This window comes from Schistocerca nitens, chromosome 10, assembly GCF_023898315.1.
Source record: "Schistocerca nitens isolate TAMUIC-IGC-003100 chromosome 10, iqSchNite1.1, whole genome shotgun sequence".
Taxonomy (NCBI): Eukaryota; Metazoa; Arthropoda; class Insecta; order Orthoptera; family Acrididae; genus Schistocerca; species Schistocerca nitens.
The window spans coordinates 21,520,954-21,536,234 of NC_064623.1; the positions used below are offsets into that span (position 1 = coordinate 21,520,954).

Sequence of the window (15,281 nt, forward strand, 5' to 3'; positions counted from 1 at the left end):
AAGACAGGGGTTTTTCCATCAAAACTTAAAATGTCAACTATAAAGCCACTTTACAAGAACGGTGGTAAATATGAAGTTAGTAACTTTAGGCCTTTATCAATGTTGTCAGGTTTCTCAAAAATAATAGAAAGGATAATGTATCATAGACTACACTAATTTCTTATTGAGAACAGAATATTGGTTAATGCGCAAAATGGTTTCCGTAAAAGTAAATCAACTGAAACAGCCATCTTCAATCTTTTTGCAACTTGTTCTAAATTCCATAAATAGAAAGGAATTAAATTGTGGATTGTTTTTAGACTTATCAAAGGCCTTTGATGTCATCGACCATAAGTTACTGCTTAGGAAGTTATACACCTATGGGATACGTGGAGTTGCCCACAAATGGTTTGAATCATATCTGTTGGACAGGTATCAGAAGGTGGAGATAAGCCATGCAGATAGGACATATTCATCAAGATTCGAGAGAGTTTTGTACGGAGTACCCCAGGGATCTGTGTTAGGGCCATTACTGTTTTTAATATTTATCAGTGACCTACCAAGTCAACTATCTGAAGAAGAGGCAGTACTGTTTGCTGACGATGCAAGTTTGTTTGTTAAAGCAAATAGTGAAGCTGACTTAGAGGAAAAAGTCACATTAGCAACAGACGAAGCACACAGATGGTTTAATGAAAACAGACTCACTGTGAATGCCAAAAAAACAACGTGGATCAACTTAAGACATATTACAAATAAAATAAAAACTAACCTTACAGTAGAACTGGGTAAGTGTAAGACTGAACAAGCATCATACACTAAATTGTTGGGAGTATGGTTTGATGAACACTTAAGATGGGAAAAGCATGTAATATCATTGAACAAAAAATTAAGTCAAAAATTTTATATACTTAGAATGCTTAAAAGCTCATGTAATATTAAAACAGTGTTATGTGTTTATTTCTCATTCATGCACAGTTTATTAAGATACGGTGTACAGTCTAACAAAACATTCATTTAGACTACAAAAGAAGGCAGTCAGAATAATAAAAGGTGTAGGATATAGAGACTCTTGTAGGCATGCTTTCAAAGAATTAAAAATCATGACACAACCATCTTTATACATATATGAAAGCATATGTTTCTTACAAGAGCACGAGGAATTTTCTAGATTAGGAAGCAGAAATAATTTACACAGAGAAATTCATAAAACAGCTATGTATCACAAAAGTGTACTATACCAACCGAAAATCCTCTACAGTGCTCTCACCAAAGAACTAAAAATAATACCAAAACTGCACATATTTAAAAGAGAATTAAGAAATATGTTACTGAGCAATAGTTTTTACAGTATTGAAGAGTTTATGAATCATTGACAATAAAAGCGCAATTAATATTTCCCTGACATAATAAATATGTGTAATTGCTCACATTTAAATACTTGCTGTTTCTGTGAAAGTGTGAAAGAGTGTTAATGTAAGAATGGAAATACTCTTTGATGTGAGAATCACTAGCTTTTTTTTTGTATGTTGTTATCCTACTTGTATATTTTTATGTTAATGTTTTATAGTTCTATTAAAATTGTAATGTCTATGTGACAAGTAAATTCAATTATAAATTTTCATGTACATGTATTTTAAATTGTAATGTTTATTGACAAGTTCTATGTCATTTTGATGATGTGCTACAAGGACGCTAATAAATTGAATTGAATTTGGTGACCCTCTACACGTGAATACTATTTAATTGTATTTTGCAACGTATGACAATAATCCGGAAATACTGTCTGTAATATGTTTTGTGATCATATCCTATCGTAAATCGAAGTATAAAAATTAAAAACAATGTTTTAGCTCTTTTCCAAATAATAATTATGAATCCTGGTATAGTTATTTTCACCGATTGCCGGAAATGCAACTCCCGTTTTACCTAGTAGTGTTGTTTACTTTTCTGCCCAGTGTTAACAGCTGATGAAAATAATCCGTGAAGTTTCCTTACGTTAGGAATGTGGAGTGTACTCAACGACAGTGATATGACTTTAAAAATGACAGAGCTCTGCAATCAGTCTCCTTTTCTTTCAGGCTTTATTAGAGCTAATCTAGATTTCGGCTGTATCTTATCCAGTATCATGGCTCGGAACTAGCCGAAATCTAGATTTAGCTTTAAAGAAGGGACGACCGATTGCTCCCTCATTTTAAAAATAATCCGTCTAAAATCTGGCTAATAATCTGCTCTCATCAGTGGCTTTCTTTGTTTTCTTTCTTTCTTAAACTCAGCTGCTTAAAACTCAACTTCGACATAGAAGAACGTGGAGTGCAGGGATGACGTTTCTGAACGCGAAGAATTTCCAAACAATGTTCAAAGTAATTGGGGGAAAAAAAAACTACGCGAATGATACATAGCCGCTTGATTTGGCCACGAGGCTGGCTAGAAGTATTTGTGTACTTTAAATTAGATTTTGTGACAACTAAAACAGTCAGAAAAAGGAATCTGTGCCGAAAGACGGACGTTTGTAGCTGATCATATCCAAATACAAAGATTCAACAATTTGTGGTTGCACAGTCGGAATGCAAAAAACCCATTGTCATTTCCGCATATACGAGTATTGTAATTTTGCTGATACTACTACTGCTCGCTAATTAACATAAATGTACACCAAGTAATGTGTAAAATGTTGACGTCTGCGTAGCTACTGTTTGTCGACAGACTGAACAGCGAAAGAACATCGCTGGCGGGTCGTCGTGATGTACGGTGGAGTTGGAGTATTGTGCGTTGGCAAGAGAGGAAAATGAACAGTGTTTATTAAGCTGAACTTGCACATTCTTTAAGAGGATGAAAACTAATAGGAGGTAACGAGGTGCTTGAAGATGTGTTGAAGGAATTAGATGTAACTGGTACTGAGAAAGGCATCTAGTGTGCTACTGCGAAATAACAATACGAATTCCAAGAGAGAAAAACTGGGGCGTCGATTTGTGCAACCAAAAACTGTTATGCTCATAGTAATAAACAGACTCTTACAACATAATTCGGTACCTATAAGTCCAAGGGGCTTATAGATGCAATGGCGACGAATGGCGAAAGCAGTCATCTTGACAGCCAGCTAGACCGGCTAAGTATAGGATCGGAGGAAAGCATAACACGTTCACACATTGATGGAGAGCTAAGTAAGGAGGATGAGGAAGCCTTGGAGAAATGGGGATTCCAATTGAAAGATCTATATCGGCTTGCCCTTAGGTTTTATAAAGGTAAGAATGTCATCTTTTAAAAAAGAAAATATAGTATAGCATTTGCATTGCTGAAGGAAAATAGTTTAGAACTTGACATTGGAAGTACCATCTGTCCTGTGAACAAGGTGCTGATGTTTAAGTATTTCTACCAGTAAGTCTAGTGATTGTTATTGGTTTTTCTGAAAGCAGGTGTTCCAGTCCCAAACAGTATTATATTTATAGTTTGTCACATTCTATAGGCCTAATGCATTCTAGATTTGAATAAAGTTTCCTTTGATGTGTACTTGGTTTTATCCCTTGACACCAGGAAAAATAGGAATGACATCTTTTCATATTTGTATTCTTTCTTTCAATAAATTTCTATGATATGATAAAGGCCACATTAATAACATAACAAAAATAACTCCATTTAGAAACCAACATTTACATCTACATGAATACTCTGCAAACAACTAAAGTGCATGGCAGAGGGGTACTGACCCTGCTACCACATGTTAGGCTTTCTTCCCATTCCAATCATATGTAGATTATATTTAAATTTCTCCATGTATGCTGTAAAACATCAGGTGTAATATTTGCAAGTACAGTGAATAATTGCTGCCTTAATCATATTGCATTTTGAAATACATTTGCAGTCGTAGTTAATCTCTGATGTCATTAGTCAAAGCAGATGGGTAGAAGCAAAAGCCATTGGTTTTCCTTACCTTTTTTCAAGTTTTTGACTTTCCAGTTCTAAACAGGTTAAAGTTTGAAGTCTTTGGGCTGCTAGTGTGTAGTTTCTGATCAATTCACACTTTATGATTAAACAATACTGTATGTAGTAACACTTTCAGTGTGTGTTTTCATACTATTTTTCAGAACTTCTGTTGAATTTGTAGCAGTTAGGAACACCATTGAGCATGTAAGAAAAAAACTTTTATTTTCATCTACAGAAAACAGCTGTGTATTACTTTCATTTGCCAGTAAGAACATACCAGTTGTCATGTGCCTTTACAGTAGTACCACAATCGCCATCAGTTGCCCAACAGTTAGGATTATTTTGTTGCATGGTATTGTTGGGGATAGTCAAACAGATCTCGACCATGATTCTGTAAGGGAATGATGCAACATTATATCCAACACTACTCTGAACACTGCCACTGAACTCCCTCATTGTGTAGGCTCATGAGAAACGATGGATAGTTGATACATGATATTGGTAACTATGATTTAGAATAACTCGTTTGCAAGGTTTGAAGTGGAGGACTTGGAATTTTTCATGGACACAATTGTAATCAGAGTTGAAAAATAGTTTTAAAATTCCTAGCACCTGGAGTCAAATGCTACTCCATGTATTTGTAGTTCCACATCTAGTGTGACTTTAATTTTAAAGTACTCATCAATTCCCACCGAATATGGTGCTTGAAGGTCTCTCAGGCATGCAGCTGGATTGATTGATCGTTGTAGAATTAATTTTCGACCATGGAAGGTAACACTGACCTAAAGCAACCCACTAATCAGAAACTGGTGAACATTGCATTGAAACCAACCACAAAATGAAACGAAAAGGTACAAAAAGTGTGCACAACACATCCCACTATTGAGACTGTGTATACAAGCAAGCTATTGAAATCTGGCTACATGGGAACCTAATCAACAACAACAATGTATTTCAATTTAGTCACGTGTGGGCTCCAGCACTGAAAATTCTCCAAACACAGTGAAAGCGGAACACTGCGCACGCCAAAGGTGGAGCGCAGACTGAGGACCGCACTCGAATCGTGAGCGCGAGCTACCACCACCACTGTGGCATCACATAGTGTGGTCCATACATGGGTTCAGTTGATGGGGAGACTATATATATGACCCACAGGTCCAGGATGTCAATGAGCAGGGGTAACCTGATGATGGCATTTTATGCCATCAAAAAATCTTTTAACAATGGTCAATCAACCTGTTTGCAAGCCTGAGAGACTATCAAGCTGATAAACTTTGATGAGATCGCTGCAAACGTGGTACTGTTTGTAACTGGTTGCTTCTTTGTATTTTGTGAATAATTGCAGTAATTCTTTAAAATTATTTTTAAATGATAAAATGTTGCCGTTGCAATCAACATATTATTTTAGGTGCTACAATTTTATGTTGGACATTACTCAGCATATATGTGGTCTGATTTATAATTAATAAAAATAATGTAGAAAATGTAGGGTAAAAGTGCATTTACGGTGTACCACAGCTTTCCCACTACATGCTGCTGTTTGTAGTTGTCGACACGATGAATTGTGGGAAGTTAACTAAACAAATCTCGAGTTGGTTGTTGGTAGCCAATCAGAGTGCTTGTTCATAATTTGCTGTGTTTCGTAAATAAAATTAGCTGAGTATTAACAACATTGTCGAAATTTTCTGTGAAATCGGAAATAAGACATAAAAGGAGCGTATTGTGATAACGAACATGTGTTTCTGGCTATATTACACATCAATCTATCACGGCACTTGTATTTTCATGTTGAGTTTTGTTGGCTACGTCAACTTGTAACCAAATTGTCACATTCCATTGTAACAAAGGCCTTGGGCTTTGCTACTTGTTAGTTGGTCAGCACATTAAATTTTCTTCCATTCACATTCACTCATAACAAAATTGTCACATTTGAACCTAATCTAGGCCCCGGGCTGTGCCACACGTTACTATGTCAGCATATCTAATTTCTTTTACTTTCGCATGTGTAGGCTTTGCAAAATTGCAACCAAATTGCCACACTCCAATGTAACCTAGGCCTCGGGCTACACTACAGTTGATTCAGTTAGCAAATCCAGTTTTCTTCCCTTTCTGCATATCAGAAACAAATTTTCTTATTCTTTGGAAAGAAGTAATTAAACTCAGCTATTCTCAGATATGTGAACCGATTGGCTACGACTGACGAAAACAAATTGCCAACAACAGCAAGTGGCGGAAGAGCCTGGTTCACTGAATAGCACTTCAGTCAGGGTTAGTGTCGGTTTCTGTGTCCTGTTACTTAACTAGTAACCAAACCAGGGTGTCATTGCATCAACCACACACAGATAAATTATAATGAGTATTCCACAATACTAAGTCTTAGGCCACTACTATTCTTGCTGTGTGTTAATGCTATGCCATTTCATTTGGGTCATTTAAACCTACTGGTACTGGAGGTCAGTGTATCCTGTGAGATAATGATGCTGTGGCATGTGATGTTGGACATGCACAAAGAGGAAGAGAACCAAACATTGACAATTACCTTTTTTGTGTTTGTGTGTTATTTTGTATAATGTAGATTGACAGATTAATCTGTAGTGTAGTCTGAGGTATAGATTAGGATGAAAGGTGACAGTTTGGTAGTGAATGTCTTAGGTTAGGTTGAAAGGCAACAATGTGGATATGAAGTAGCAAGGTAGTATCAAAGCTTCTGCTTATTCTTTTATTTACACTAGTAGGCAGAGTTAGTCCTTTTTGCTGGGTGCACCAGTAATTAATGCCAAGTGCAAAGGCATCAGCAGAGAAAATAGTGAACATTTTTGTAGAGCATGCTAAATGGTATAGCACAAATTGGCTAGCATTAATATTTGGGGCAGGTTCTTTTTGGGGTAGGGGAGAGGGGAGGGTAGACAGTTTATCCACTTGTGTACTGTCAAGAGTGCTCCATCCCAGTTAATTTACTGAACCAGCAATGTATAATAAATTGAGCAGGCTACATATTTTGAAGGTTTTTGGGTTAACTTGAACTGCAAGTGTGCAGTAGAGTTGCTAAAATGTTTTGATACATCTACTTCTAGCATAAAACTAATTTGTTCATGTTTGCTTACTTGGTGGAGGGTGCCCAAGAGCTCATTAAATTTGACTGTTAATAATATCAGTTGATGCTAACTCAAATTTTGTTTTATCTACTTCTATACTCTGCAAGCCACCTTATGGTGTGTGGCAGATGGTACGTCTGGTACCTGTGAATCCCACGCACTTGAGCAATATTCTAGAACTGATTGTACGAGTGATTTGTAAGCAGTCTTCTTTGTAGACTGTTTGCACTTCCCCAGTGTTCCACCAGTAAACAAAGTCTCCCACCTGCTTTACCCATGACTGAGCCTATGTGATCATTCCACCCCAGGGTATGAGGGCATGCCCTCGTCTCACTCACTTTCGTGCATATGCACCAGTCTGTGTGGATTGGGAACTTCTTGCGCCCTGGCTGCTGCCCCTGGCACTGCCACAGACGTCTCTTCAGTCACAGCATCATTACCATTAACTTTTCCAGCCATTCCTGTTTTGTTCATGAAGGGTGGATGGGAAATATGATAGCTTATTTTCTCAAAGTGATCATTTCGCAAGATGTGTGTTAGGAAATATGATGTTCCTCGACTCCCCTTGTACATAGAGGATCTGAGAATGTCAGCAGTAACCTCCGTGATGCACAGAGCCTTCCTTGTACTGTCTGCCACTGGAGTTTGTTGAATGTATCTCCAACACTCCCACACTTGCTCTACAGTCCTGTGAACAAGCGTTCCATGCTTCATTGGACCTTCTCTTAGTTAAATCTTTTAATACTGCTTATCCTGTGAAGAAACACTCCACACTTCGTGAGACCTTCTCTTAGTTAAATCTTTTAATACTGCTTGCTAGGCATCCCAGGCTGATGAACATTATTCAAGAATATCTCGAAAAAGCATTTTGTAAACCACTTCTTTTGTTTATGAATTTTACTATGAGCCTCAGTTTGCTATATACACTAATGCTCATAAATTAAGGATAATGCTGACACATGGTGAAACAACACTCTGGTGGGCAGTTTGAGGTTTTAAATCACCTCAGGCTATGACCATGTGGCGCATTTGACTTGTGGTCATCGCACGGTGGCACTCACAGCAGTCCACATATCCAGATGTGTGTTGGTGCATGTCAGAGTGCGGTGCAGCGAGTAAGTGTGCAGACTTTTTTAGACGTGCTAATGGTGACTGTGTGTTGGAAATGGCTCAAAGAACACACATTGATGATGTTATGAGGGGTAGAATACTAGGGCGACTGGAAGCTGGTCGTAGCACGGGTCCTCCGTGTGCCACAAAGTGTGATCTCACAATTATGGCAACGATTCCATCAGACAGGAAACGTGTCCAGGCGCTACAGTACGGGACGTCCACAGTTTATAACACCACAAGAAGACTGATACCTGACTAGCAGTGTCCGCAGGCGGTAACGAAGTACTGCAGGTAGCCTTGTTCGGGACCTTACTGTGGCCAGTGGAACAGTTGTCTCCAGACACACAGTATACAGACGACTGAACGCACATTGTTTATTCACCTGGAGACCTCCAAAGTGCATTCCACTGACCTCTGGCCACAGGAGAGCTCGTGAAGCCTGGTGTCAAGAACACAGTACATGGTCATTGGAACAGTGGTCCCAGGTTATGTTCACGGACGAGTCAGGTATAGTCCGAACAGTGATTCTCGCCAGATTTTCATCTGGCGTGAACCAGGAACCAGATCAGATGTCCTTGAAAGAGACCTGTGTGGAGGTTGTGGTTTGATGAGTGGTGTGGGATTATGATTGGTGCATGTACACCCCTGCATGTCTTTGACAGAGGAACTGTAACAGGCCACGTGTATTGGGACGTCATTTTGCACCAGTATGTCCGCCTTTTCAGGGGTGCAGTGGGTCCCACCTTCCTCCTGATGGATGATAACACATTGCCCCACTGAGCTGCCATCATGGATGAGTACCTTGAAATGGAAGATATCAGGCGAATGAAATGGCCTGCCTGTTCTCCAGACCTAAACCCTACCGAGCATGTCCAGGATGCTCTCAGTCGACGTGTCGCTGCACGTCTTCAACCTCCTACGACTCTTCAGGAGCTCCGACAGGCACTGGTGCAAGAGTGGGAGGTTATACCCCAGGAGCTGCTCAACCACCTGATACAGAGTATGCCAACCCATTGTGCGGCCTGTGTGCGTGGTGATCATATCCCATATTGATGTCGGGGTACATGCACAGGAAACAGTGGCTATTTGTAACACATGTGTTTCGGGATAGTTTTCTGAACTTATCACCAGTACCATGGACTTACAGATCTGTATTGTGTGTGTTCCCTACGGGGTCTATGCTATTAGTGCCAGTTTTGTGTAGTGCCACGTTGTGTGGCACCACATTCTGCAATTATCCTTAATTTATGAACATGAGTGTACATTACCTGCTATTTGTTTTATTGGTCAATCCACTTTAGGTCGCTGTGGACAGCTAATCTGAGAGGTATTTTACAGTTGTTATGGTATCCAGTGATTTCTCACCAATGGTGTAATTGAGCAGTAATGGATGTCTCCACCTATTTACTCTCAATCTTACGTTATTTACCTTTAGGGTAAACTGCCAGTCCCTGCACCAAGCTTTCGATCCTCTGCAGGTCCTCTTGCAGTTCACTACAGTCTTTGCAACCTTCCTGTAGACAACAGCATCATGGAGCTTCCAACATTATCCACTTGATCAGCAATATAAGTTGTAAATATTAGTACATCTATAACACTCCTTTATGTTACCCCCAAAATTACCTTTTCGTTTATCAATTTTCATCCACTGAGAATGTTGTGTTGTGTTGTGTTGTGTTGTGTTGTGTTGTGTTGTAACTTCAAGGAAAGCTCTATCCAATCTCATATATTATCCATTATTCACTAACTTGAAGTTTGTTCTCTGTAAGGCAGTGCAGAAGTGTATTGGATTCCTCCCAAAAACCAAGGAACATGACGTCAAATGTAGCTATATTGGCTCTACTAGTTTCAACTATTTAGTAATTTTCAGTAGCTCATAATACTTCACAGTGTCCAATGGCTGTGTCAAAATGTGTTATGACTGAGAAGGTATCTCCTCAAGCCCCTGATAGAAGACTCTACAGAGATCTTCTGTTCTTCGACAAGAGTTGTTCAGGAAGTTGGCAGTTCGTTTTTGTCTCACATGACCAACTTGCAATAACCTCCTGTTTTTATCAGTCTCCCCGATGTGTGGTGTGTCATCTTTGCTATTATTCAGCATTTATTAACACAGCAGCCCTGTTCTTTTGATAAATATAACAGTAGTAATGGACAAGTAGCCCAGCATTGTCTCCCCTGCTGCCCACTGCGAGGCAGAATGCTGCCTGGTGGCACTGTGGACATGTGATCCGGGAAGGAAAGCATGTAAATGGAGCAGAGATGAATGAGGATCGTTCTAGCAATAAGGGCTGCAAGTGGGTAAATCCACTGACATGAGCAACTTGGACAAAGTGCAGATTGTCATTGCCTGGCACCTGGGAGCGAGCATCTCAGAACTGGTGATGCTGGTTAGCTGTTCAGGTTCTACAATCATGAGCATCTAGTGAAAATGCTCGAAGGATAGTGCCATCAGTATTTGACAAGGTGTCTGATGACCATGTCTCATTTCAGAATGTGGGGTTGGAGGCTTGCCTGCTCTGTGAACTAGGATAGGCGTCTATCTGTGTCAGAGCTGACAGAGTATAGTGTTTATTTTTTCCCTTTTTCCCAATATCTCTTTACAGCCTTTCAGTAGTGTCCCTGCTTCTCTATGACTGATCCCAACATCTTGGAAGCTCTGTTATTCCATCCAAGACACCACTTCTGTTCATCTGTCAAATGTCTTGGATAATGGTGGCAGATAGCTCTTCCAGACAAAGACGAAGATGTCCACGCTTAGGTTTTTTTCAACTTCGGCAACAAGTTGAAGCCTGGTGGACTCTTGTCTGGACCGCAAGGAGGATGTGGCAACACTTGCCATCTGTATTATTTGCTCAGTTTTTGGGCTACAACATTGCTGATATGTGGATGAGCATTGCTATGGACAATGAGTGGCACAGCCTCCAACAGCTGAGATCGGATTTTGAGCATTTTTCTACGCAGAGTTTGTTTGAAGTTATGATAATACACTGCTGTGTCACTTGTTCCACGTGGGACTTTATCCGTTACGATGATTCCTTGGTAATCGTAAGCAAAAATCATCATTTGCTTGAGCTTTGATTGTGTGGGTCGAAATTTTTTTGAATGTGGAGAATCTGAAGTTCTCCACATTGGACCTTGATTTCAACTTCAGTTCAAAGTCAGTTATCTACATTTCACCAAGAGTGACAATTCGACACAAGAATCCTTGAGCTTCACGGTTGAATCGTTGTTTGAGCAAGGGTGCAGCGTTCAGGTGTTTTTGTGCTGTTCCTCAGCAGTTAAACAGTGTGGGGCCCTTGTTGCAGAAATGTTTCTCTTTTTCAAATTGTTTGTCAGAAAATGGAATACTGATGCTGGGGGAATTCCCATGACTTGAGAGAGTTCCTCAGAAGTTGCATTACAGTCTTCTTCAAGAGAATTTTTTCCACAAATTTCACACGTCGTTCATCTGTTCCGTGTCTTGGATTATCGTGCATTGCCATAGTACCATCACAAAAATGATTAACACAATGTGAAACTGCACTATGGTCCATTCTGAACTCACCACAAACTTCACTTAACATGCTATGGATTGCTGTCGGGTTTTGCCGTGTAAAGTTTTGATCTTGATGTACAACCTCTGACCTTCAACAGTCACAATACCCAACACCCCTGAAGGGTCCATTTCTATGTCATGCCAATTTTATGTTAAGAATACACAGCAAAATAGTCAAAAACATGTGCTTCTTCCTTAAGCTTCCAATCCACAGGAATACCAACCTGTGCATTATTAATGAAATGTCCCTCATATATCAGATTGTTGTGTCAGACTGATCTTAAGTGTAGGACTTGGTTATTTTGGAAGCTGATAATTTGGTTGCTAATTGGGGAATCCAATGAATGTGTCACTGGTGGTAGACTTTTCTGTGCACAGCCCGAAATATGAGGGGGTACTAAAAAAAAACTGGAATTGGTTTTTAAAAGCTGTATAGCTTCAAATTGTCTACGAAACAACCTTGTCCCTTTTGACGTATGCTCCATTACAACTAATACCTTTTTCCCACCCGTGCTTGCACTGTTTGAAACATTTTTTGTAGTCATCTGTAGAAATGGCGGACAGCTCCTTGCCCCCCACCCCCAGTTTGACTTCTTCAGTGTTGTCAATTCTGTGCCTTTTCGTGCCCCTTTTCATGCGTGGAAATAAGAAAAAGTCGCACGGAGCCAGGTCAGGCAGCGGAACCATTTTATTTTTAGCCAGAAACTGTCTGACAGAGCTGGTTGAGTGTGCCGAGACGTTGTCATGGTGGAAGAAGCAGTCTCCTTTGTGCCCAAATCTTACGTTAAAATGTGCTGAACTCAGCTCCAAGGTAACCCACTGATCTCTATCAGTTGTCTGTTGATGGTCTGTGAGCACAGGTTCTTGGAATGTTTTCCAATATTTTCGTCGATTCAGACAGTTAATGGAAATCCAGAACGAGGTTCGTCATCATTCGACATGTTGCCATTTTTAAATCGAGCAAACCAATCGTACACTTGAGTTTTTCCCATAGCATCATCTTAGTAATCTGTTTTCAATATTAAAACAGTTTCAGCAGTATTTTTACTGAGTAGAAAACAAAATTTCACAGCTGTGCATTGTTCACTTGAACTTTCCATCATAAAAATGAAACAAGAACAAAATAGTGCCAGCAAAACCAGTCACTGCAGATGAACAGAACAAGCCAGGTTGACAACATGGGTGGTACTGAACTGGCAAGGAGTTGCTCTATACAGGCCTATTGGCAGAAATGCGTACTACACAAGCTCTGCCCACGGCAATGTTACTCTAGTCTTTTTTTGTGTACCCCCTTGTATTGATTAGGTTGAAAGGTCATAGTTTGGTTGTGAGTTGATGAGGTCAATTATTTGTTGTAACAAATTTATTTTATACGCAACTCTTGACAAGAATGTATTAGATCAAATGCCAACAAATAGATATCGACTTCTTTGAGGTGTGTATATTGGGTTGGTATCACTGACTGTGAGATAGTCATTGCAACAGTGATTACCAGAGTAGAAATGGCAATTGAAACAAGTATAGCTATGTAAACGTTCAGTGAATTATGTAGAGAGTCAGTAGTGGCATATCTCAAGGAGGAAGCTGAAAATTAATCTCTGGGTAGGAGATGTAGAGCAGGGCCAGGCATGACGTGCCAAACAGCACACGATCTGGGTGTGCAGGCCAAGGCTCCGCCTATCTTTGCTTTGCTCGATCCTTCACAGAAGTACTCGGTACAGTGTGATGTTTCATTTGGTATTGTGGCATGGCATTTTTTGGTCATCTCAACACACTACAGTGTGGCAGAATTGTGGTGTCAGCACTGTATACCCTTATCAGCTTTTTGTGGTCTGAAGGATATTCAGAGGTCCCCTGGCTGTATGCACAAAAAGAGGCAGTCTAGTGATCTGTCATCACAAGCCTTGAAAACTGAATGGGACTGACAGAAGAGAGGGACGAGACTTCTCAGTATCTATTACGTGACGTGTAATTGACAGGTACTGCAAATTTGCTATGAAACAATATTAAAGTACCATGCAGAAAGAATTTGAAGATTTAGTTAGCAGTGAAAGAGCAAAAAATCACAACAATCACTAGACAGGATTCATTGTTCCGTACATCGAGAAGCACTTTATACTAACTTTCAGCGATGGAGCACACGAGGACATTGGTGATATAAATGGTAAAATTTCTGAAGTCACATGCATTATTTCAGTGTCAGTTGCAACAATTTTGCATAGATGCATTTGAAAAGAAAATTGCATAGTGGAAGTGACAAATTCTGCCAAAAAACACTGTCCATTTCCCTAAGCATTGTAAAGACAAATCCTTTTATGTTAAAATTGTCCAGGATGTTCACATTGTTTTCTTCAAGTAGAGTTTCCACATTTCCATTATGAGGTTATAAAAATGTTTCAGTATTTCAATTATGAAACCAAGACACAATTGCTTGGCAACCTGAGTGCGAAAATCTGTGGAAATGTTCACTTCTGTCCTTATCTGACACTTTATACCAGATAAAAATTATATTAAGTTTTTAGTGCGCCAAAAATAATTAAATAATACTGAAAATTTGTTTTGTTTGTAATCTATGTTGTTGAGAAATGTGAAATATAAAGCAAAGTCGTTTGCAGTGTGACTGCATTGACATTTAAATGCGACATGTTTGCAGTTTCTCCCTCCTCACGCTCAGACGTTGTGCCGTGGTGGCAGGGGAAATGTGCAAGTAGGCTGAGCGCTAAGGCACTCGTGCCAGGGCTCGACTCGTGAGCTGAATTCTTGGCCGCCCCTGGTGAGAGGAACTGTGTAGAAGAATAGTTGACCAAGTAATATGGGGAACCTTCCATGGTGCACACTACAGAGTCAGTATCAAAAAAACTTTCAACGGAATGGCAGCTACTGCACAATAGATCTAAAATGAAGCAATGGGTTTTAGACATAGAGATGCTAAATGAAATACGTCAAGAGCGCAATGCGTGAAGCCGTCAGTGACTTACGTATCAGAATCTTATTGAAAGATCTCTCACAATACGTAAAGAAATTCTGGTCGTATGTTTAAGACTGCTAGTAGTGGCAACAAAGTTAGAGTTCAGACACTCGTGGATGACAAAAGAACTGAAATGGAGGATAGCAAAGCAAAAACAAAAACACTGTATGCTGTACTTAGTTGACAGGTTCATTTTCAAAGGAGGGTCCAGAACTGCTACTTAAGTTTCATTCGTGAACCACTTCAAAAATAAGTGTAATGATGTCAGTGGCACTGAGAAACAACTGTCATTGCTAGACTGGAATCCAGGACCTGATGGAGTCCCTGCCAGCTGCTATTTAGAATTTGTGGCCCAGTTACCCTTTATTTAAACATAATAAACCATAGATCACTCAAAACTAACTGGCCAGCAACAGAAGCTTTCCGCAATATAATCGTCCTGTAACACTAATATCCATCTGCTGAGTAATTTTATAACTTAAAAGTCATCATGGACAGAATTAACTCTTATTTGGAAACCAACATGGGCTCTATGTAATCTATTTTGCAAAAACACAACTTGCAGTATTCTCATTTGACATCCTGAAATCTGTGGGTTGAGGCAATCAGATGCAGTATTTCTCGAGTTTCGAAAAACGTTTCACTCAGTACTACATGAATCCTTATTAAT

The 15,281-nt window shown here is 39.6% G+C and overlaps 1 protein-coding gene across 1 annotated transcript in view; it reads left to right on the forward strand.

Moving 5' to 3' along the window:
• Positions 1-2,681: 2,681 nt before the first annotated feature.
• The window catches only part of LOC126210616 (Golgi resident protein GCP60-like), a 68,486-nt gene continuing 55,886 nt past the window's right edge, over positions 2,682-15,281 (forward strand). Inside the window, exon 1 of the mRNA XM_049939909.1 lies at positions 2,682-3,221. Within this exon, the coding sequence (XP_049795866.1) occupies positions 3,038-3,221 (184 nt within the window). The 5' untranslated portion in view covers positions 2,682-3,037. The remainder of the gene's footprint in view (positions 3,222-15,281) is intronic.